Source organism: Oncorhynchus keta, chromosome 30 (assembly GCF_023373465.1).
Source record: "Oncorhynchus keta strain PuntledgeMale-10-30-2019 chromosome 30, Oket_V2, whole genome shotgun sequence".
Taxonomy (NCBI): Eukaryota; Metazoa; Chordata; class Actinopteri; order Salmoniformes; family Salmonidae; genus Oncorhynchus; species Oncorhynchus keta.
This window is the reverse complement of record NC_068450.1, coordinates 42,929,235-42,952,818: the sequence shown is the minus strand read 5'-3', so window position 1 is coordinate 42,952,818 and position 23,584 is coordinate 42,929,235. Positions and strand designations below refer to the sequence as shown.

General features: G+C 42.5%; 1 protein-coding gene across 1 annotated transcript in view; it reads left to right on the top strand.

Moving 5' to 3' along the window:
* Positions 1 to 23,197, top strand: part of LOC118363643 (tenomodulin-like) — a 112,264-nt gene extending 89,067 nt beyond the window's left edge. Inside the window, exons 4-7 of the mRNA XM_052488469.1 lie at positions 2,913 to 3,020; positions 13,274 to 13,436; positions 13,935 to 14,041; positions 22,038 to 23,197. Of these exons, the coding sequence (XP_052344429.1) occupies positions 2,913 to 3,020; positions 13,274 to 13,436; positions 13,935 to 14,041; positions 22,038 to 22,247 (588 nt within the window). The 3' untranslated portion in view covers positions 22,248 to 23,197. The remainder of the gene's footprint in view (positions 1 to 2,912; positions 3,021 to 13,273; positions 13,437 to 13,934; positions 14,042 to 22,037) is intronic.
* The last annotated feature ends 387 nt before the right edge of the window (positions 23,198 to 23,584 follow it).

Genomic DNA, 23,584 nt, shown 5'->3' with positions numbered 1-23,584 from the left:
TCTTGACGATACATGAAATAACTTAATAAATACAAAAACAACAAACGGAACGTGAAAACCTAATACAGCCTGTCTGGTGAACAACTACACAGAGACAGGAACAATCACCCACGAAATACACAGTGAAACCCAGGCTACCTAAATACGGTTCCCTATCAGAGACAACAAGAATCACCTGACTCTGATTGAGAACCGCCTCAGGCAGCCAAGCCTAAACTAGACACACCCCTAATCAACCACAATCCCAATGCCTACAAAAACCCCAATACGACAACACAATAAACCCATGTCACACCCTGGCCTGAACAAATATATAACGAAAACACAAAATACAATGACCAAGGCGTGACAATCTATGTATTTTGAAGGTTACTCTCTTTTGTTAAAAATTATATCTGGAACGAGAGTAAAAGCTCTAAATCATTCCTATTACACAATCAATTACTTTCAAACCATATCAAAATAAGCAATAATACAAGAATACATTTCAAATAATGATGTAGAATTAATTTGGAATTAATTTAGGGGAAAGAGTATAGATGAGAGTAGTCCTACCTCTTCCAGTTTTCCAGAACCTTGCGCTTGACATCAACACAAACTTGCGTTCTACAAATTGATTCAATCTAAGACACGGCTCCCTTTTATGTGAAGTCTTCCAGGTTACCTTTATGAGCAACACACAGTACCTCGTCATATCACTCCAGATTCTATACTGCAATTATCTGCTTTACATTTAGTCATGAAATAATCAATATTTTCCTTAAACTACATACTGTTTCTCAGATATTACAATATCCAAAGATTACATTGTTTATTGTTTACGGCAAGTGACATTAATCCTAGGTTGTGTCCATTAGGCTCAAAACAGAGGGAAATGGACTGAAAGAGGAAGGCACTACCTTTAGTTGTCCAAAAACAAACAATCATTTATATTGTCCATTGTGAAATGTTTTTTTCCTGTGAACACGACTGTGAATGAAAGGAAATCACAAACAGAGGTTCAGCGACTCGGAGATAATATTTCATGGCATGGGTTTAGGGCCCCCTTTAACAGGAGCTGAGGGGAGAGCGTGGAGTTAATAACTGATCATTTATTAAAGGTAGTATGAGCATCCATGTTTTTTTTCCTCAACATATTACCTGGGCTGACACTCACAAGATGCTAGATGCAGGAAGAGATGGTAATATAGAGCCCAAATGACAATGAATCATACAGCGTCCCCTAACCTTTCTCTGCAATGGCAATGCAATGAGCCCTCCAATCAAATCATTGTTCAGTTGGAAAGCTTAAAGCTATCAGTATACGTGTAGCATGTTTAATCAGGGGTGAATAGCGAGCCGGTATTCTGACATTATTTTATAAACCTTGCATCCTTTTCCCATTTATTATCCCCATAATGATGTGTATTTTCTTTCTATTCTGGTTGACCAACTCTGTTAATTATTGCATCACATCCCGAGATTGTCCTTTTCCTCTCTCTGTGGTGGTGCTCGCCATTACAGTAAAATAAACAGGGGCTCATCACAATAAAGTCAGGCGTAAACATTATACTTCTGTGTCGGCGACAGTTTTTGTAGTGTTTTAAAGACAATTACAGACAAGAGGATTATGACAGGCTCCATATCGTGTCGTGGTGTGTGACCTCTAAAGACAATTACAGACAAGAGGATTATGACAGGCTCCATATCGTGTCGTGGTGTGTGACCTCTAAAGACAATTACAGACAAGAGGATTATGACAGGCTCCATATCGTGTCGTGGTGTGTGACCTCTAAAGACAATTACAGACAAGAGGAGTATGACAGGCTTCATATCGTGTTGTGGTGTGTGACCTCTAAAGACAATTACAGACAAGAGGATTATGACAGGCTCCATATTGTGTCGTGGTGTGTGACCTCCAAAGACAAGTGGAAGAGAACTTCCGTATTTCCCAGTTAAACGCTAATTTAAAGATGTCAGAAAGGTATTAGAGCTCTGCTCCATGTCGATGTAATTCAATTACGATTTGAATCGAGTCCATTTTCATGCCACCACTTATACAATGTTAAGGCGAGCGTGGCCGGTGAAGATCCGGCAGTCTATTCTCATATGCACATGACTCTGGTAGCCCTAGAGACGGCACGATTTACAATCTCATATGCTTTCAGACTTATTCCAGCAGAACTACTTAGTCAAACAGATAATTGCACAAAAAGATAATTAACAGATATGTCTGCTTTGTTGAAATAGGCTTTCTCCTGTCGTCGTCAAACTGAAAGGCCCTGCATTCCACAAGTTGGGGGGGGGGATCATCAATGGAGCTGAAAAGAGTGGCTCTTCACTAGGCTGCACAGATTAAGAGAGTGACAGGAACCTATGACTGACTAATTCAGCGGGGGCAGCCTCCATAGAAACACTGGATGCATTCCAAATATCACCCTATGCCATATACAGTAACCTCAGAAAGTATTCACACCCCTTGACCTTTTCCACATTTTGTTGTGTTACAAAGTGGGATTCAAATGGACTTGCATGTATTTTTTTGTGTGAACAATGTACACAAAATACTCTGTCAAAGTGGAAGAAAAAAATATGAATCATAAAACACTGACTATATCTTGACTTGTTTTTTACTCAATCTCTTCTAAAAGTGAGGCTTGTGTTGTCGGAGATACATTTTCTTGAATGTGCTGTAATCTAGGAGGTAGAAAAAAGGTAGAAGGAGAAAAACAAAGCATGAAACTCAAAAGGCACTCTCATTAGGTTCTAACTTCTGTTAGTTATTAAGAGCATAGGTTTTTCTTCAAGAGACTGAAGAAACATTTTGAAAAATGATATCGCCCCATCGCCATGCTGTTCCACATCACAGACAAAGTAATAAACGATACATATCAGAATTTTGTATTATTCCATCTCGCTTTTTCCGCTCAAAGGGAATCACAGGTATCCGGTTCGCCAAACATCAGAGGTGTTACATCAAGACCCAGACCAGGGAGCTTCCCAAAGTGACAGAGGTGGCGACCTTGAACACAGAGATACCGGTACAGTATGAATATCTGCATCTCTCTGACTCAGTGTGTGTGTGTGTGTGTGTGTGTGTGTGTGTGTGTGTGTGTGTGTGTGTGTGTGTGTGTGTGTGTGTGTGTGTGTGTGTGTGTGTGTGTGTGTGTGTGTGTGTGTGTGTGTGTGTGTGTGTGTGTGTGGAGGAAAATATGTATTTTGCAGGGGTAGTAGGAATAAAACAGAGAAGATGAGTCGGAGAGCTGCGCTCAAACACTCACCCTGACCTCTGCCCTCTCCCGCTGAAGTATAATCTCTGTCTCCAGCACACAGGAAACCGTCTTAAAGCTGCCCGCAAACCCACCAAACCCCCTTTGTGGATCACATCAAATGGTGTTTGCTGTCAATCTTGAACTAATATACATTTGTAATCATACTCCTCCAAAGGCTTGACCAAAATAGCCTAAAGGGGTAAGTGTGAACGAGAACGTAAGAGAGGGATCTGAGGAAGAGGTATAAACCATTAAAGGGTGCGTGCATTTCTTAGAGCGATTCATTTCACTTCTCCTGGCCTAAGAGCCGTATATGAAGTACGGCAGATGAATGCCTCACAAAATATTTTCAGCCTCTACCATCCTCCACTCTCATTTACATTTTACAGATGGCAATTACCAGCTACATCATTAAAACAAAAATGTTTTTAAATGTTGCTCCATCGTCATGCCAAGTAAATCCCAGATATCCCTTTCTGACTTTAGGAACACAAGCTGTTTTGACGGAGAACCAGACTGCATCCCCTTCTCTGTCATCTTTTGAATGTCTGGTCCCTGTTTACAGATAGTAATTGTCCAGCCTGCACCATATTCCCTTTCGTTGTTGTCTTCTTTTGCACATTGTGAAACCTAATTAAACTTCTGTGGAATCAATTAGATAGGGGCGTTGGCTGTGGTGAGGAGTAGACTGGGAAGAGAGAGGAGGAAGAGGGGCTCCAAAGGATAGTGAAAGATACTTGGTGTGTGATTAGAGCAAGGATGCACACACGCTTAATCTCACACACACAAATGAGCGTGCAGACACACGTATGCTCACACACAGGGTTAGCTCACAATCACACTGGGTTAGTCAAGAACAAGTCCCCATAATAATATTATACTGGTACATAGCCTTTCTGCTGTGGAAATGTCAAGTTATGACACCCTACAGTACTGTGTATATGACACCCTTAAGTACACTGTGCAGTGCATTTCTCAATCCAATTATGTGTTCATGGACTTGTTAACTATTAACACATTGTATATCTTATCAATGTATTTAGTCATAATTTACTCATATTAACTACTAAATTAGCTCATACTAATTCATATACAGTTGATGTCGGAAGTTTACATACACATAGGTTGGAGTCATTAAAACTCGTTTTTCAACCACTCCACAAATGTATTGACAACAAACTATAGTTTTGGTAAGTCGTTCAGGACATCTACTTTGTGTATGACACAATCATTTTTCCAACAATTGTTTACAGACAGATTATTTCACTTATAATTCACTGTATCACAGTTCCAGTGGGTCAGAAGTTTACATACACTAAATTGACTGTGCCTTTAAACAGCTTGGAAAATTCCAGAAAATGATGTCATGGCTTTAGAAGCTTCTGATAAGCTTATTGACATAATTTGATGTATTTCAAGGCCTACCTTCAAACACAGTGCCTCTTTGCTTGACATGGGGAAATCAAAAGAAATCAGTCAAGACGTCAGAAAAACAATTGTAGACCTCCACAAGTCTGGCAAGTCTGGTTCATCCTTGGGAGCAATTTACAAATGCCTGAAGGTAGTACGTTCATCTGTACAAACAATAGCATAAACAAGCATAAAAAAGCAAGCATAAACACCATGGGACCACGCAGCCGTCATACTGCTCAGGAAGGAGACGCGTTCTGTCTCCTAGAGATGAACGTACTTTGGTGGGAAAAGTGCAAATCAATTCCAGAACAACAGCAAAGGACCTTGTGAAGATGCTGGAGGAAACAGGTACAAAGTATCTATATCCAAAGTAAAACGAGTCCTATATCATCAGAACCTGAAAGGCCGCTCAGCAAGGAAGAAGCCACTGCTCCAAAACCCGCCATAATAAAGTCAGACTACGATTTGCAACTGCACATGGGGACAAAGATTGTATTTTTTGGAGAAATGTCCTCTGGTCTGATGAAACAAATATACAGTGCCTTGCGAAAGTATTCGGCCCCCTTGAACTTTGCGACCTTTTGCCACATTTCAGGCTTCAAACATAAAGATATAAAACTGTATTTTTTTTGTGAAGAATCAACAACAAGTGGGACACAATCATGAAGTGGAACGACATTTATTGGATATTTCAAACTTTTTTAACAAATCAAAACTGAAAAATTGGGCGTGCAAAATTATTCAGCCCCTTAAGTTAATACTTTGTAGCGCCACCTTTTGCTGCGATTACAGCTGTAAGTCGCTTGGGGTATGTCTCTATCAGTTTTGCAATAATAATATAATATATGCCATTTAGCAGACGCTTTTATCCAAAGCGACTTACAGTCATGTGTGCATACATTCTACGTATGGGTGGTCCCGGGAATCAAACCCACTACCCTGGCATTACAAGCGCCATGCTCTACCAACTGAGCTACAGAAGGACATCGAGAGACTGAAATTTTTTCCCATTCCTCCTTGCAAAACAGCTCGAGCTCAGTGAGGTTGGATGGAGAGCATTTCTGAACAGCAGTTTTCAGTTCTTTCCACAGATTCTCGATTGGATTTAGGTCTGGACTTTGACTTGGCCATTCTAACACTTGGATATGCTTATTTTTGAACCATTCCATTGTAGATTTTGCTTTATGTTTTGGATCATTGTCTTGTTGGAAGACAAATCTCCGTCCCAGTCTCAGGTCTTTTGCAGACTCCATCAGGGTTTCTTCCAGAATGGTCCTGTATATGGCTCCCTCCATCTTCCCATCAATTTTAACCATCTTCCCTGTCCCTGCTGAAGAAAAGCAGGCCCAAACCATGATGCTGCCACCACCATGTTTGACAGTGGGGATCGTGTGTCCAGGGTGATGAGCTGTGTTGCTTTTACGCCAAACATAACGTTTTGCATTGTTGCCAAAAAGTTCAATTTTGGTTTCATCTGACCAGAGCACCTTCTTACACATGTTTGGTGTGTCTCCCAGGTGGCTTGGGGCAAACTTTAAACGACACTTTTTATGGATATCTTTAAGAAATGGCTTTCTTCTTGCAACTCTTCCATAAAGGCTAGATTTGTGCAATATACGACTGATTGTTGTCCTATGGACAGAGTCTCCCACCTCAGCTGTAGATCTCTGCAGTTCATCCAGAGTGATCATGGGCCTCTTGGCTGCATCTCTGATCAGTCTTCTCCTTGTATGAGCTGAAAGTTTAGAGGGATGGCCAGGTCTTGGTAGATTTGCAGTGGTCTGATACTCCTTCCATTTCAATATTATCGCTTGCACAGTGCTCCTTGGGATGTTTAAAGCTTGGGAAATCTTTTTGTATCCAAATTCGGCTTTAAACTTCTTCACAACAGTATCTCGGACCTGCCTGGTGTGTTCCTTGTTCTTCATGATGCTCTCTGCACTTTTAACGGACCTCTGAGACTATCACAGTGCAGGTGCATTCATACGGAGACTTGATTACACACAGGTGGATTGTATTTATCATCATTAGTCATTTAGGTCAACATTGGATCATTCAGAGATCCTCACTGAACTTCTGGAGAGAGTTTGCTGCACTGAAAGTAAAGGGGCTGAATAATTTTGCACGCCCAATTTTTCATTTTTTGATTTGTTAAACAAGTTTTAAATATCCAATAAATGTCGTTCCACTTCATGATTGTGTCCCACTTGTTGTTGATTCTTCACAAAAAAATACAGTTTTATATCTTTATGTTTGAAGCCTGAAATGTGGCAAAATGTCGCAAAGTTCAAGGGGGCCGAATACTTTCGCAAGGCACTGTATGACTGTTTGGCCATAATGACCATCTTTAATGTTTAGAGGAAAAAGGGGGAGGCTTGCAAGCCGAAGAACACCATCGGAACCATGAAGCATGGTGGTGGCAGCATCATGTTGTGGGGGTGCTTTGCTGCAGAATGGACTGGTGCACTTCACAAAATAGATGGCATCATGACAAAGGAAAATTACGTGGATATATTGAAGCAACATCTCAAGACATCAGTCAGGAAGTTAAAGCTTGGTCGCAAATGGGTCTTCCAAATGGACAATGACCCCAAGCATACTTCCAAAGTTGTAGCAAAATGGCTTAAGAACATCAAAGTCAAGGAATTGGAGTGGCCATCACAAAGTCCTGACCTCAAATCCAATAGAAAATGTGTGGGAAGAACTGAAAAAGCATGTGAGAGCAATGAGGCCTACAACCCTGACTCAGTTACACCAGCTCTGTCAGGAGGAAAACATGTATAAAAACAATATGGGGATGTAGGTAGATTGGGTGGGATATTTACAGATGGTCTATGAAATATACATCTCAGGCTTCAGCGATTTTTGCCATTCGTTCCAGTCATTGGCGGCAGAGAACTGGAAGGAAAGGCGGCCAAAGGAGGTGTTGGCTTTGGGGATGACCAGTGAGATATAACTGCTGGAGCGCGTGCTACGGGTGGGTGTTGTTATCGTGACCAGTGAGCTGAGATAAGGCGGGGCTTTACCAAGCATAGACTCATAGATGACCTGCAGCCAGTGGGTTTGGCGACGAATATGTAGCGAGTGCCAGCCGACTAGAGCATACAAATCGCAGTGGTGGGTGGTATAAGGGGCTTTGGTGACAAAAACGGATGGCACTGTGATGGACTGCATCCAGTTTGCTGAGTAGAGTATTGGAAGCTATTTTGTAAGTGACATCGCCGAAGTCGAGGATTGGTAGGATAGTCAGTTTTATGGAGGGTATGTTTAGCGGCGTGAGTGAAGGAGGCTTTGTTGCGAAATAGAAAGTCGATTCTAGATTTAATTTTGGATTGGAGATGTTTAGTATGAGTCTGGAAGGAGAGTTTAAAGTCCAGCCAGACACTTAGGTATTTGTAGTTGTCCACATATTCTAAGTCAGAACCGTCCAGAGTAGTGATGCTAGTCGGGCGCGCGGGTGCGGGCAGCGAACGGTTGAAAAGCATGCATTTGGTTTTACTAGCGTCTAAGAGCAGTTGGAGGCCACTGAAGGAGGGTTGTATGGCATTGAAGCTTGACTGGAGGTTAGTTATCACAGTGTCCAAAGAAGGGCCAGATGTATACAGAATGGTGTCATCTACGTAGAGGTGGATCAGGGAATCACTCGCAGCAAGAACGACATCGTTGATATATACAAAGAAAAGAGTCATCCCAAGAATTGAACCCTGTGGTACCCCCACAGAGACTGCCAGAGGTCCGGACAACAGGCCCTCCGATTTGACACACTGAACTCTGTCTGAGAAGTAGTTGGTGAACCAGGCGAGGCAGTCATTTGAGAAATGTTACAACCGTGTGAACCACAGAGTGGTTAATTAAAAACAAAACAGCTTATGCTGCTGCTCAGCTCATCCAAGCTGCAGGCTATGTGAATGTGGGCTCAGTGGTGGACGTCTGGGGCCTCAGATTCTCAGAGGTGAGGTGAAAACAATGTAGCCGGTGAGGGATCTGCGAGTGGCTGATAAGGAAATAAAGCACCCGGGGAGTAGAACAAGGTGACAAACATGAATTGTTTGCCGCCGGTATTTTCGGCCATTTTCACTTTGCTCCTCCTATGAAATGATGGGAGGCTGTAATCCCTGAGCCTCCCCTAGTTTCCCTCCAGTCTTGAAGCTGATGAAATTCCCGTTGTCCTCCTCCTTCAGACAGTAGAATAGTGTGTTATTGGATCTCTTCTTCCTCCTCAGGGTAACCACTTAATATGTATTGCCACAACCAACCTAGCTGGCAAGGAAACCTCCCACTCAGATAAAACACAAACAAATGCCAAACAATGCATGGAAAAACAACACATTCTTGGAATTATATGTAGGTAGGTAAATGTCATTTGACAAAAAAAAAAGTTGTGTGTCATTTTGAACATGCGGAGCATTCACATTATTAAAAGTGTGGGTAACACTTTACTTGACACCCAGCGTCATAACACATTATGACACGGTCATAACCATGTCATGTGTCATAGCTGCTGACATAACTTGTTATAATATGGTCATAAAACACTGTCATGACAGATATATTTACACCTGTTGTGACATATAGTGTTATTTTACGGCTGGTTATGACACCTACATAAGAGTGTCAAAATCCACAAAACCTACCACACTTGGCAAAACATTCCATTACACCATAGCTTATGTCGCAACATTGTTATACAATTATTTATTTTTTGACCATGTGAAATTATCATTGTAATTGGCACACATTGATGTCAGACATGCACCGACCCCAATGCTCTGTTGCTAATGACTGGGTTAAATGCAGGAGCAGATGTCAGGATCAGGTCAAGACACTCTTTCTGACTGATGACTGATATACGGTGGAAGTCGGAAGTTTACATACACCTTAGCCAAAAACATTTAAACTCAGTTTTTCACAATTCCTGACATTTAATCCTAGTATAAAGTCCCTGTCTTAGGTCAGTTAGGATCACCACTTTATTTTAAGAATGTGACATTTCAGAATAACAGGAGAGAGAATGATTTATGTCAGCTTTTATTTATTTCATCACATTCCCAGTGGGTCAGAAGTTTACATACACTCAATTATTATTTGGTAGTATTGCCTTTAAATTGTTTAACTTGGGTCAAACGTTTCGGGTAGCCTTCCACAAGCTTCCCACAATAAGTTGGGTTAATTTTGGCCCATTCCTCCTGACAGAGCTGGTGTAACTGAGTCAAGGTTGGAGCCTCCTTGCTCGCACATACTTTTGCAGTTCTGTCCACACATTTTCTATAGGATTGAGGTCAGGGCTTTGTGATGGACACTCCAACCCTAACCCTAACCCTTAAGCCATTTTGTCACAACTTTGGAAGTATGCTTGGGGTCATTGTCCATTTGGAAGACCCATTTGCGACCAAGCTTTAACTTCCTGACTGATGTCTTGAGATGTTGCTTCAATATGTCCACATCATTTTCCTACCTCATGATGATCTATTTTGTGAAGTGCACCAGTCCCTCCTGCAGCAAAGCACCCCCACAACATGATGCTGCCACCCCCGTGCTTCACGGTTGGGATGGTTTTCTTCAGCATGCAAGCCTCCTCCTTTGCCCTCCAAACGTAACGATGGTCATTATGGCCAAACAGTTCTATTTTTGTTACATCAGACCAGAGACATTTCTCCAAAAAGTACCATCTTTGTCCCCATGTGGAGTTGCAAACTGTAGTCTGGCTTTTTTATGGTTGGTTTGGAGCAGTGGCTTCTTACTTGCTGAGTGGCATTTCAGGTTCTGTCGATATAGGGCTCATTTTCCTCCAACATCTTCACAAGGTCCTTTCCTGTTGTTCTGGAATTGTTTTGCACTTTTCGCACCAAAGTACGTTCATCTCTAGGAGACAGAACGCGTCTCCTTCCTAAGCAGTATGACAGCTGCGTGGTCCCATGGTGTTTATGCTTGCGCACTATTGTTTGTATAGATAAACGTGGTACCTTCAGGAATTTGGAAATTGCTCCCAAGGATGAACCAGACTTGTTGAGGTCTACAATTTTTTTCTGACTTCTTAGCTGATTTATTTTGATTTTCCCATGATGTCAAGCAAAGAGCCAATGAGTTTGAAGGTAGGCCTTGAAATACATCCACTGGTACACCTCCAATTGCCTCAAATGATGTCAATTAACCTATCAGAAGCTTCTAAAGCCATGACATCCTTTTCGGGAATTTTCAAAGCTGTTTAAAGGCACAGGCAATTTAGTGTATGTAAACTTCTGACCCACTGGAATTGTGATTCAGTGAATTATAAGTGAAATCTGTCGGTAACAATTGTTGGAAAAATTACTTGTGTCATACACAAAGTAGATGTCCTAACCCACTTGCCAAAACTATAGTTTGTTAACAAGAAATGTGTGGAGTGGTTGAAAAACGGGTTTTAATGACTCCAACCTAAGTGTATGTAAACTTCCGACTTCAACTGTAAGGGCATGTATGTGATAGGCATATCTGGCTTATATGATTATAATGGTCAAAATGCCTCTTGATCGTCTCAAAGTGTATTTTCTCAATCCAAGTGAAGTGACACAGAATGGTCATAATGCTTCATGACAGTGTCATAAAGTGTATTTTCTTTTAAATATGATGAAAAAAAACATGACTGAAGAGAATGAATTACAACAACAAAAAAGGATTTAAGACGAACTTTCAAACAAAAGGAATCTTCTTGGCAGGGGAAAAACTCTTTTGAATAAATGTTGGTTTTTACACTCTTATGTAGGTATCATTACCAACCATAAAATAGTGCAATATGTCACAACAGGTGTAAATATATGGGTCATGACATTGTTATGTCAAGTAAAGTGTTACCAAAATGTGCCATGGCTTTATCCAGGGTCTTATGGTGTCATGAGAAAATATTAATTGATCAATGACAAACACAATTGACCTACAGTATGAGCTTGAGTCACAAAGTTGCACCCTTAAGACATTATAGCGAGAGAGGGCAAGTGTATGTTCATCACAGCATGATACCTAATGTGGCTCCGATCTATAGTAAATAAATAATTAGTCTGACATCTAATACAAAATATCTTTACTTAAGCAATGTCCAATATTAGATACAAGACAGTTTCATTTATGATATAACTGCATCATAAAATCATTATAGTCTTTGTACTTGTCAATTGGTATTTTTAAATCACTATTCCACACTAGCCATGATGAACTTAAATATTTCCCAGAGAGCGGTCTCCCTTTGCAACTTATTGGTCTTGTGTCTCAGCTGCAAAGTTAAAGTCCTATTACAGTGCTCTGTGTCGTGACCTCCATTTCCTAATTTCGGGAAGGTTTCCTTAGTTGCTCCTCTTCAGCGGTTCTGCAGTCCAATTAGAGAGGTCTGTTTGTGTTTCCTGGCCTTCATTTTAATTTCTGTAGTTCAGGAGGAGCGAACGCCGCCAGAGTCCCCCTAGTCCTCCTCTGAGTCGTCATTAGCTTAGCCCCACCCAGACCAGGCTAAAAATGAGCTGGAAAAAAAGAGTGAGAGCAAACTGTCAAAGGCTTGACTGCTTGTCTAAGCACAAACTAGCACTTAAGTGGCCACGCCGCTAAGCTAGGTATTCTTTCATCTGGCCCGGAATGGGGTGAGAGTTCATCTCCGCAGGCTCATTGATGTCATGTCACTTCACAACAAACAGTTACAGCGAGACTGTAGCGCAGACTGTAAATTAGAATAAAGCGAGAATCAGCGAGGGGTGAGAAGGGAAAGGAGGGAGAGTCGAGAGTGCACAACCTAATATAAATGATATCGGCTCCAACCATAGCCCGGGGATCCTACATCAAGATCAACTAATGTGCAATTAAGCTTCAGACTAGGAGAGAATCACCTTGTAAAAACATTTGTCAAGTAAACTGTTTTTCTGTTCTCTCCAGCTGCTAATTAACGAGGCACTGGGAAGAGGGGTTTGTTTGCCGACGTATTTACATATACATAAAGAAACACATCAGGCACGGTAGTGGAATGCGCCATTGCCAAAGCCCCTTTTATACATCTCTTAGATAGCAGTGACACGTATTCCCTGTCATTAAGCACTAATAGTTTACTTTACAGCTCATGAACTACAGTATAAACAAATTAAGCATGTCGCTAGTGCTGTGAGCTGAATGCGGTATTAAGGGGATGTGTGAGGGAAGAGGACGCTATGCTTTATTATTGTGTCTGTCGGATTTAACGATATTGCAGCCTTTCGTGGCACAATAAAGTAGAAAGCACTACAAAGTCGTTTTCAAAGTCAAATCTATGCCCGTTGTTGGATTCTTGTGTTGTTGTTGTCAGGGAGAAAGGGCGAGGAGGAAGTCCAGGCTAGTGGGAGTCAGCAGGAGGCAGGAAGCGGCGGTACTCCCGGTGGGCAATAAGGGGTTGTGAATAAAAGGATGTGGCCAGGGCTTGTGTGCTGTGTCTCTGGGAAGAGGGGGCTGAGAATGCAGAGGGCATAGAACTGAGGGCTTGTGTGTGTGTGTGTGTGTGTGTGTGTGTGTGTGTGTGTGTGTGTGTGTGTGTGTGTGTGTGTGTGTGTGTGTGTGTGTGTGTGTGTGTGTGTGTGTGTGTGTGTGTGTGTGTGTGTGCGTGTGTTTCCTCTCCCTGGCAGGTGGGCAACACGGAGGGCATGGACATGCAGGTAGTCGGGGACTCCCAGGTGTGGGTGCCTGCTGAGGAGCCCATCGCTAACCCAGCTTTCCTCTTCAACTCCAAGATCTGGGAGATATGCCAGGAGCTACCCATCTACTGGATCCATCCCTCCCCCATGACAGGTACAGGGTCACCGGTGTCTCTCCACCCCTCTCCTCTCTCATTCTCGCAGCACTTTGAAAATGGTGGGATGAGAGATTTGTTTTTGTAAAGTTGTATACTGATTATAAAAATATTTTTTAGGCTTCTTTTTATCGACCAGAAAAAGATGTCTACCTGGTTGTAATCTGGTTATCTGACCGTATAACAACCAAAATATGACATTGTTCCCAAGCACCTTGACGTTATTATAAAAAGACATCTTACCTGGTTGTAATCTGGTTATATGCTCTATTCAACCAGAATGGCATCATTATGACATCCCATGCCAGATTCTCTGTACTTTGTACACTGCAGCAGTTTAAAGAATGGCCTCTCAGAAAAACATCCAGATTTATTTACAGTAGAAGGCAAGCTATTTTCCTTCAGATCGCCTCAAACAGGAGAAAAAAATATGTTTCTGCTGTGATCTGGTAAAGTACATCAACAGCTGTTCTGTGTACTTCCTCCTTTTGGTGCAGATGCTGAGTTCCACGAGGTGGAGGATGATGAGGACATTCCTGATGCTGAGGTCGGAGGTCACCGCGTCGCCCGTGACATCCTGGACCAGGTTCCTGTCAATGACTATGTACGTACTGTATAGGGGCTGCATCTGAATTGGAACCATATTCCCTACTGTATATCATGCAGTAGGTCAAATGTACACTGAACAAAAATATAAACGCAACATGCAGCCATTTCAAAGATTTTGCTGAGTTACTGTTCATATAAGGAAATCAGTCAATTGCAATAAATTCATTATGCCCTAATCTATGGGTTTCACATGACTGGGCATTGACACTGCCTGGGAGGGCATAGGCCCACCCACTTGGGAGTCAGGCCGACCCACTGGGGAGTCAAGCCCAGCCAATCACAATGTTTTTCCCCACAAAAGGGCTTCATCACAGACAGAAATAAAACATTGGTGGCGGCTTATGATAGAGAAATGAACATTCAATTATCTGGCAACAGCTCTGGTGGACATCTCTGAAGTCAGCATGCCAATTGTACGCTCCCTCAAAACTCCCTCTGTGGTGTTGTGTGACAAAACTGCACATTTTAGAGTGGCCTTTTATTGTCCCCAACACAAGGTCCACCTGTATAATGATCATGGTGTTTAATCAGCTTCTTGATATGCCACACATGTCAGGTGGATGGATTATCTTGGCAAAGGAGAAATGCTCACTAACAGGGATGTAAACAAATATTTGCACAAAATCTGAGATATAAGCTTTTTTGTGTATGGAACATTTCTGTTGATCTTTTATTTCAGCTCATGAAACATGGGACCAACACTTTACATGTTGCATTTATATTTTTGTTCAGGGTATATATAGGGCCTATACACTGAGATTACAACAATTAAAACTTCTTATGGTATAGGGGACGCTTGCGTCCCACTCTGCCAAAAGCCAGGGAAAATGCAGCGCGGCAAATTCAAATAAATGATGTAAAAATCTAACTTTCATTAAATCACACATGTAAGATCCTCAATTAAAGCTACACTCGTTGTGAATCCAGCCAACATATCAGATTTTAAAAAGGCCATTCCGGTGAAAGCATAAGAAGCTATTATCTGATGATACCACAACAGTAAACAAAGAGGGTAGCATATTTCAACCCTGCAGGCGCTACACAAAACGCAGAAATAAAATATAAAACATGCCTTACCTTTGACAAGCTTCGTTTGTTGGCACTCCAATATGCCCCATAAACATCACAATTGGTCCTTTTGTTTGATTAATTCCGTCCATATACACTGCTCAAAAAAATAAAGGGAACACTTAAACAACACAATGTAACTCCAAGTCAATCACACTTCTGTGAAATCAAACTGTCCACTTAGGAAGCAACACTGATTGACAATAAATTTCACATGCTGTTGTGCAAATGGAATAGACAACAGGTGGAAATTATAGGCATCCCCAATAAAGGAGTGGTTCTGCAGGTGGTGACCAGGCCACTTCTCAGTTCCTATGCTTCCTGGCTGTTGTTTTGGTCACTTTTGAATGCTGGCGGTGCTTTCACTCTAGTGGTAGCATGAGACGGAGTCTACAACCCACACAAGTGGCACAGTTAGTGCAGCTCATTCAGAATGGCACATCAATGCGAGCTGTGGCAAGAAGGTTTGCTGTGTCTGTCAGCGTAGTGTCCAGGTGCTACCAGGAGACAGGCCAGTACATCAGGAGACGTGGAGGAGGCCGTAGGAGGACAACAACCCAGCAGCAGGACCGCTACCTCCGCCTTTGTGCAAGGAGGAGCAGGAGGAGCACTGCCAGAGCCCTGCAAAATTACCTCCAGCAGGCCACAAATGTGCATGTGTCTGCTCAAACGGTCAGAAACAGACTCCATGAGGGTGGTATGAGGGCCCGACGTCCACAGGTGGGGGTTGTGCTTACAGCCCAACACCGTGCAGGACGTTTGGCATTTGCCAGAGAAAACCAAGATTAGCAAATTCGCCACTGGCGCCCTGTGCTCTTCACAGATGAAAGCAGGTTCACACTGAGCACATGTGACAGACGTGACAGAGTCTGGAGAGCCGTGGAGAACGTTCTGCTGCCTGCAACATCTTCCAGCATGACCGGTTTGGCGGTGGATGAGTCATGGTGTGGGGTGGCATTTCTTTGGGGGGGCCACACAGCCCTCCATGTGCTCGCCAGAGGTAGCCTGACTGCCATTAGGTACCGAGATGAGATCCTCAGACCCCTTGTGAGACCATGTGCGGTTGGTCCTGGGTTCCTCCTAATGCAAGACAATGCTAGACCTCATGTGGCTGGAGTGTGTCAGCAGTTCCTGCATGAGGAAGGCATTGATGCTATGGACTGGCCCGCCCATTCCCCAGACCTGAATCCAATTGAGCACATCTGGGACATCATGTCTCGCTCCATCCACCAACGCCACGTTGCACCACAGACTGTCCATGAGTTGGCGGATGCTTTAGTCCAGGTCAGGGAGGAGATCACTCAGGAGACCATCCGCCACCTCATCAGGAGCATGCCCAGCCGTTGTAGGGAGGTCATACAGGCACGTGGAGGCCACACACACTACTGAGCCTCATTTTGACTTGTTTTAAGGACATTACATCAAAGTTGGATCAGCCTGTAGTGTGGCTTTCCACTTTAACTTTCACTTTAACTCCAAATCCAGAACTCCATGGGTTGATAAATTTGATTTCCATTGATCATTTTTGTGTGATTTTGTTGTCAGCACATTCAACTATGTAAAGAAATAAGTATTTAATAAGAATATTTCATTCATTCAGAACTAGGATGTGTTATTGTAGTGTTCCCTTTATTTTTTGAGCAGTGTATATCCAAAATGTCAATTTATTTGGCGCGTTTGTTCCAGAAAAAAAAACAAATTCCAAATTGTGCAACGTCACAAATATTTCAAAAGTTGCCTATAAACTTTGCCAAAATATTTCAAAATACTTTTGTAATACAACTTTAGGTATTTTTAAACGTTAATAATCGATCAAATTGAAGACAGGTCTATCTGTGTTCAATACAGGAACAAAACAAACCAAGCTACTTTTCAAGCCTTGCGCAACTCTCAACAATGTTACGCAGTTCCTAGATAGCCGTACTTCTTCATTGCACAAATGAATAACCTCAACCAAATTCCAAAGACTGGTGACATCCGGTGGAAGCGGTAGGAACTGAAAACACGTTCCTAAGAAATATCGTTTGCCAATGAGAACTCACTGAACAGACAAAGACCTAAAAAAAAGAAATTCTGAACTGTTAGTCCTCTGGGTTTTCCCTGCATAAGTTCTGTTATACTCAGACATGATTCAAACAGTTTTAGAAACTTCAGAGTGTTTTCTATCCAACTCTACTAAAAATATGCATATCTTATATTCTTGACATGAGTAGCAGGAAGTTGAAATTGGGCAGGCTATTTATCTAAAAGTGAAAATGCTGCCCCCTATACCTTAAGAAGTTAATAACACCTGCTCTTTCCATGACTTAGACCGACAAGGTGAATCCAGCTGAATGCTATGATCCCTTATTGATGTCACTCGCTAAAATCCCTTATTGATTACAGGTTAAAGAAGGATTTTTATGCCTTGAGACAATTGAGACATGGGTTGTGTATGTGTACCATTCAGAGGGTGAATGGGCAAAAGAAAAAATTTAATTGCCTTTGAACGGGTTATGTTAGTAGGTGCCAGGCGCAACGGTTTGTGTCAAGAACTGCAACGCTGTTGGGTTTCTCATGCTCAACAGTTTCCCATATGTGTCAAGAATGGTCCACCACCGAAAGGACATCCAGCGAACTTAACACAACTGTGGAGCATTGGAGTCAACATGTGCCAGCATCCCTGTGGAATGCTTTTGATACCTTGTAGAGTCCATGCCCCGGCGAACTGAGGGCAAATGGGGGGGTGCAACTCAATATTTGGAAGGTTTTCCTAATGTTTGATATACTCTGTGTATACAGTAGTTCACTGCTTTTGACCTAGTGGATGCACACCAAGACCACACTAGGAGATACGAACCACGGTGGTGCCTAGTTCTCCTTCGTTTCTTTGTGCATGGAAATCGCTCGTTAATTGACGCTGACTTTCATGGCATCAAACGGACTTGTGTTTGTGTACCGCAGGGCATAGAAATTGCTCTATATATCTGTTTAAATGCACTTGCCATGCTTAAGACTCCCTTAATGTCTCTCCATTACTGGAGAGGAATATCTCGCCTTCAAAGGCAGCAACTTTTTCCCTAAAGTCTCAGCTGGAGCCTTTCTTGTCTTTTCTCGGGCGAAGGCAGGCATCTAGCGACGTACAAAGCAGCGCTCCCAAGGACACTCATTGCTGAATAGATAGCCTACATTTATTAATTATGCCTTAATTATCAAGTCAAGAAAGAAAAGAGTCTAGAGGCCAAAATGCCATATTTTTGTGCATGTGAGAGGCTTAGTACTCTATGATTAATTACCCTTGACACACACGTACACGCAAAGGTAAACATACATACTGGACACACTCACAGACAGCACAGTCAGGTGGGCCAGCATGCAAGCACACACACCACAGCCATAATAGTAACCTTTATCAGGCTGGGCCCGGAAATACCTGCCTGCCTCCATGCACTCTCCTCCTATCCATCTCTCCTCCTCTATTCCTCTCCTCATCTCTGCTCATCCTCTATGACTGCGCAGCAATGCATTGTCCTGTAATTTTAGCATACCAGGAGATGAAACTCGCTCCCCTTTTTTAAGGTAATACTGTACATAGCTAAAGCTCACCCATATTATGGCCACAGCCAGTCAGTGTTTGTGGGCCCGGAAAATAACAAAGGCCTTTGTGACCAACGGAGGGGAGGCGATTCTGACCCCAGCACCCCTCCACCTGATCTGGCCTCCACCGTGGCCCCTTGCCTGTCCGCCAATGGAGCCCCTGATTTCGTATTTACACGAGTTATTTCGGTGCGGCATGACTTTTTATTTTTCAACCTGAATAATCATTAGAGTATCAGTGACAGAGGTGGGTAGATATATGGGGCCAACCTATAGCCAGGGCTGCCACGGTGGAGCATCCGCATGGCGCTGAGGCAGCGGCCCTGGATATCTCTCCAACTGAATAACTATCATCCAACATCGCTGGAGGAGCCGCATCACTGTCCTTGACCTAGATAGGGGAAGGATAAGCCTTCAAATATGATTGGGCAGCGGGGCTCTGTCGGTCAACCCGGCACTCACATGTTCTGGGACGGTTTTGGGCCAGTTGGAGGTTGGTGGTGGGCCATTGTGTGACACTGTACCTCTGCCCAGCCCTCTTTGGCATCCAAAGCTAGCATTGAAACAACACGGCTTCCCATGCATGAGTGGGCAGTGATGGTTCACAGGAAACCGAGGGTAAACAGAGGCTGTAAATACCTCCTCTGCTCCCTGACCGTAAGCTACACCAAACCGTAAACAGTTACTGCCTGGGCCTGTGTGGTTCAGCTGGTAAGAGCATGGCGAGTGGTGCGAATGATGCCAAGGTCGTGGGTTCATGTCCTACATACTGTACTCCTACTAAAAATGTATGCAAGTTGCTTTGGATAAAAGCTAAGTGGCATATTTTACTAATATGTTTAATATTACATTTCCCCTTGAGTTTAACCATTAGAGGTTTCACCCTTGCCTGCATAATGAGAAAATGTGGCTTTTCATGTGGATGATGAGACCACACAATTAGCGTTGGGAGTACAAAGCAGTACCTGCTTCATATTCGTCGTCGCGTCTTGATTCTCTTCCTCCTTATTATTGAATAACCGACTGAAAGTTTTCAACTTGACAGACTGATCAAACCTCTGATATGATGTTATGTGTGAGGTGCCGTTTCGGTGTGTGTCGAAAATCCGACGGAGTCGAGGGTAATGACTTTTACCCATGGTTAATGCTGCTTGATTGTGACGAGCGCAGATTTCCCAGGGTGCCCCATTCCGATCACCGTTGAAGAGGGGAATTTGAAGCCAAAATTATTAATATACGCTTTAAAAAAGGATGCATCTGATTAATTTGTCTCAGATGTACAATGCCAACCGATTGTCTGTTTGTTTTTGTAATCACCCATTATTTGAATAAATATATTTCGCTTAATTTTCCCTAACTGAAGCTCTGGATTTGGATTTCATACCGTCACAGTTTTAGCTGTGAGGTGGCTGACAAGATTATTGTCTATGTTGTTTCCATAATAGATTGTTGCCTCGCAGCTGATGACTCTAAACTTGACTAAAATCATCCATCAGTAATTGCCCACCAGCCTTTGTCAGAGTCGTAAATCAAACACACCTTTTGCATATCATCTTTTATTTCTTTCTGAGTTGTTAGTCCCCCATGTTAGGAGTATGCAGTGTTAGTCCATTTATCATCTGTGACAGCAGTTGTGATGGCTGATTCGTGATTTGAATCCTACTTACTGCACTGTTTGTGTTGTGTATTTAAAGTGCTGGCTCCAAAAGTTATGGGAGCCTGAATGTAGCTTAACGCCAGCCACAAACACTACAGTCCACAACATCTGTGAGACCCTGGGCTATTTAGTGCCCTATAAACTATTTCCTGTGACTAATACTGCTTTTCTAGGGAAGTAGCCAAACAACTTCCAGTCCACACTGCCCATAGTTTACAGTAGAGGAGAAATTAGGGTCAGAGCTATGTGTTCCTATGGGTCCCAGGCCTTTTCAAGACTGGGGTGAAACAATGACCTTGCATTGTTCCCCCTCTCAATGGATTTCTGTGAAATGTTGTTTGTCTTCTGTTATGAAAGGCTGACTCATAAGGAAAGCATCAGGTAAAGTCCAAAGGGGGGACAATTGGTCTCTTTCATCAAAGCTATTTAACCAGACAGTGCTGGATTGTCTCTGAAGTTTTAGTCAAATTCACTCAATACAGGAGATTGAAAACGTTGTCAAATGCATGTATCTGTGCAGCTCTGGGAGGGCTTTAAGTGGCACTTCTCTGAGTCCAATTCAGAATTGCCCTCGATCAAAGGCATGGCACTCAGCCCTAACTCCGTCTGGAGAGGGCACGGGCCCGGGGGACTGGCACAAAGGAAAAAGCCAAGGGCCATTAATTCTTCCCAATTTACCTTTCGTTTGGGTTTCATTTGGCCCTTATATTAATTCACACCCATTCAGCGCGAGCAAATAAAAGAATCCTTGTTAGTCGATCATTACTTTCCTAATTGCTTTAGGAATGTGCCATCCACTTAAAGTCAAGGTCAGGGGGAGGGCGCCCAAGATGAAGAGCCTCTCATTTGTAGGCTCTAATGGACGGGGTGGCGGCCATTTTGACTCAGCTCGCATAGGTCACAGCAGGGGGAGTGGGGGGTCAGAGATGAAAAAAATACTGTAAATTTCCCAGTAAACGGCAGTGTCAGTCACTTTGATTGAATATAGCCCTGGGACAAAGGGGCCGAGGACTCTTGGATGTGAGATGGAGCTTGGAAAGAGTAATGCTACCACTGACATAACAGAAAGGTCAAGGGTATTATATCATGTTTTATGCTCCCGGATCGAGGCGGCCCCGCTTTCCAATGCTATCTTCTTTTTTTTTGATCCGTGTGTCACAGTCGAGCGTGGAACCATTTTGACCGTTCATTTCCTTGGACATCCATTTGAATCTTTCTCTTCTGTTTAGTTGCTTCATAGCTTTTTTTCTGACCAACGACCGAAGCGAGAACATCGAGTCACCCAATCAAATCCTCTGTCCTGACTGTCCCTGCTCTGGGAGTGCTGCTATTCATCATGTGTGTGACCCTACTTTTGTGTTCTTCACAGGGAAAAGAAAAGGAGATTGATTTTGCTTGATAAATATTTAATTTAAAGTATAAGTGCAGACCTTACTGAACAGAAAATTCTAAAGCCAAAAGAAAGAGAAACATTTAGCACTTAATTTTCGAATAAGGAGCTACCGCAGAAGAATAAACCTTGCCAGTGCGGTGTAGGCATTCCACACTCCACCTATACTTCCAATTAAATGTTCTCAAGATCGCTGTGTGTCTTTCTCTTTCCCTGGCTCTCCTTTCTTTGTATCACCTGCCCTTTGAAGCACTTCATTTCTTTCCTTCCTTTCATCGACTTGCCACTTGTCCTTCACAGAGAGACATTGGAGTTGAGCTGGATAACCATCTAGATGACCATGGCTACTGCTGCCAGCACTGTCGTCGTGGTTACCGCTATTGCCAGCGCTACTATGAGCCACTGGGTGGTTTTAACCCCTACCCGTACTACTACCAAGGAGGACGTGTCATCTGTCAGATCATTATGCCCTGCAACTGGTGGATCGCCCGTATGCTCGGGAGAATATGATTGGATGGTCAAACTGGATTCACTATGTTTCAGCTCACATGATAGGTGCATTCATGTTAGGCTGGATTTACACCACACGAGGCGTAGCATCCCAGCAACCACTTTGTGACTTCACCATGTACAACACAGACTTTGGTGCTTGCCAGAATTTGTAATAACGAATGCAACCCTTGCTACTCCCCAATCGCTATTCCAAAGCCTTTGTGATAGCAAAACATTTATAGTACACAATTGTAATCAATCCTGTCTCAAAAATAAGCAAATTGACTGGCAGTCTTGCCTTCGGTCTAAATTGAGTTATGGGAGCGTCTGTGCGATATCTCTAAGATCTCCCGAGCTGTTACATTGTGAATGTTTACCTAGCCATCAAATTCTGGTTGTGTGGCCTTGTTGTGTCTGTGCACTGAAGTGCAATTTTGCTTTCAACATGTTTTCAATCAAAGTGCTACGTTTGGCTGTTTCTCTCATTGCTGCATTTCTTTCTCATTTAATTTTCCTCTATATGTTTATTATAGGTGGCATGTAACCGACATTCTCTTGCTTGTGGAGCAGACCTGGGTTTAAATAGTATTATATTTTTATCAAATACTTTGAGCGCTTGATTGAGCCTTCCTGGAGTGACAGATTGGGAATGGTTTGCACTTTTCGGACTATCCCAGTGGTGCGCCATATAATCTCAGTCAAACTCAGTTTAAGTATTTAACAAAAAATTATATTTTAACCCAGGTCTGCTTTGAAATATGATAACCAATAACGTATATAGAACTGTAGCCTGCTCACTCTGTCAACCCTTTCTAGACTTTATCGGTTGAACAAAAATAACATAAGTCCTTTTTTTGTGAATTATGTATTTTGACTATTGTTACCACAGTTAGCATGTTACCTTGAAATAGTGTTTTTAATATCAGAATGAGTCTACTAATTATAATAAAGCAATAGCTGTATTCATGTATATGTGTCACAACCGTGTGTAGAGGAGGACCAAGGCACAGCGGAGGACAATATCCCACAAACACAGGTGTGAAACAGCTACTTAAATATGATCCCCAATTAGAGACGAACGATTACCAGCTGCCTCTAATTGGAAATCATACAAATCACCAACATAGAAAATAAACTTAGAACACCACATTGAAATAAATAAACTAGATCACCCCCAGTGACAATATGCTGCATTCTTCTAATTTAACTTGATCATATTTATTTGATGTAAACACATTTTTGTTATTTTATGCAGCATTGTTTTAACTACAATGGCTGTAAATGACTGTAATAGTACCACAGTTCAATTATCATACAGTAATATAATCTTTGCTAATTTTCCCATTTGCTCAAGC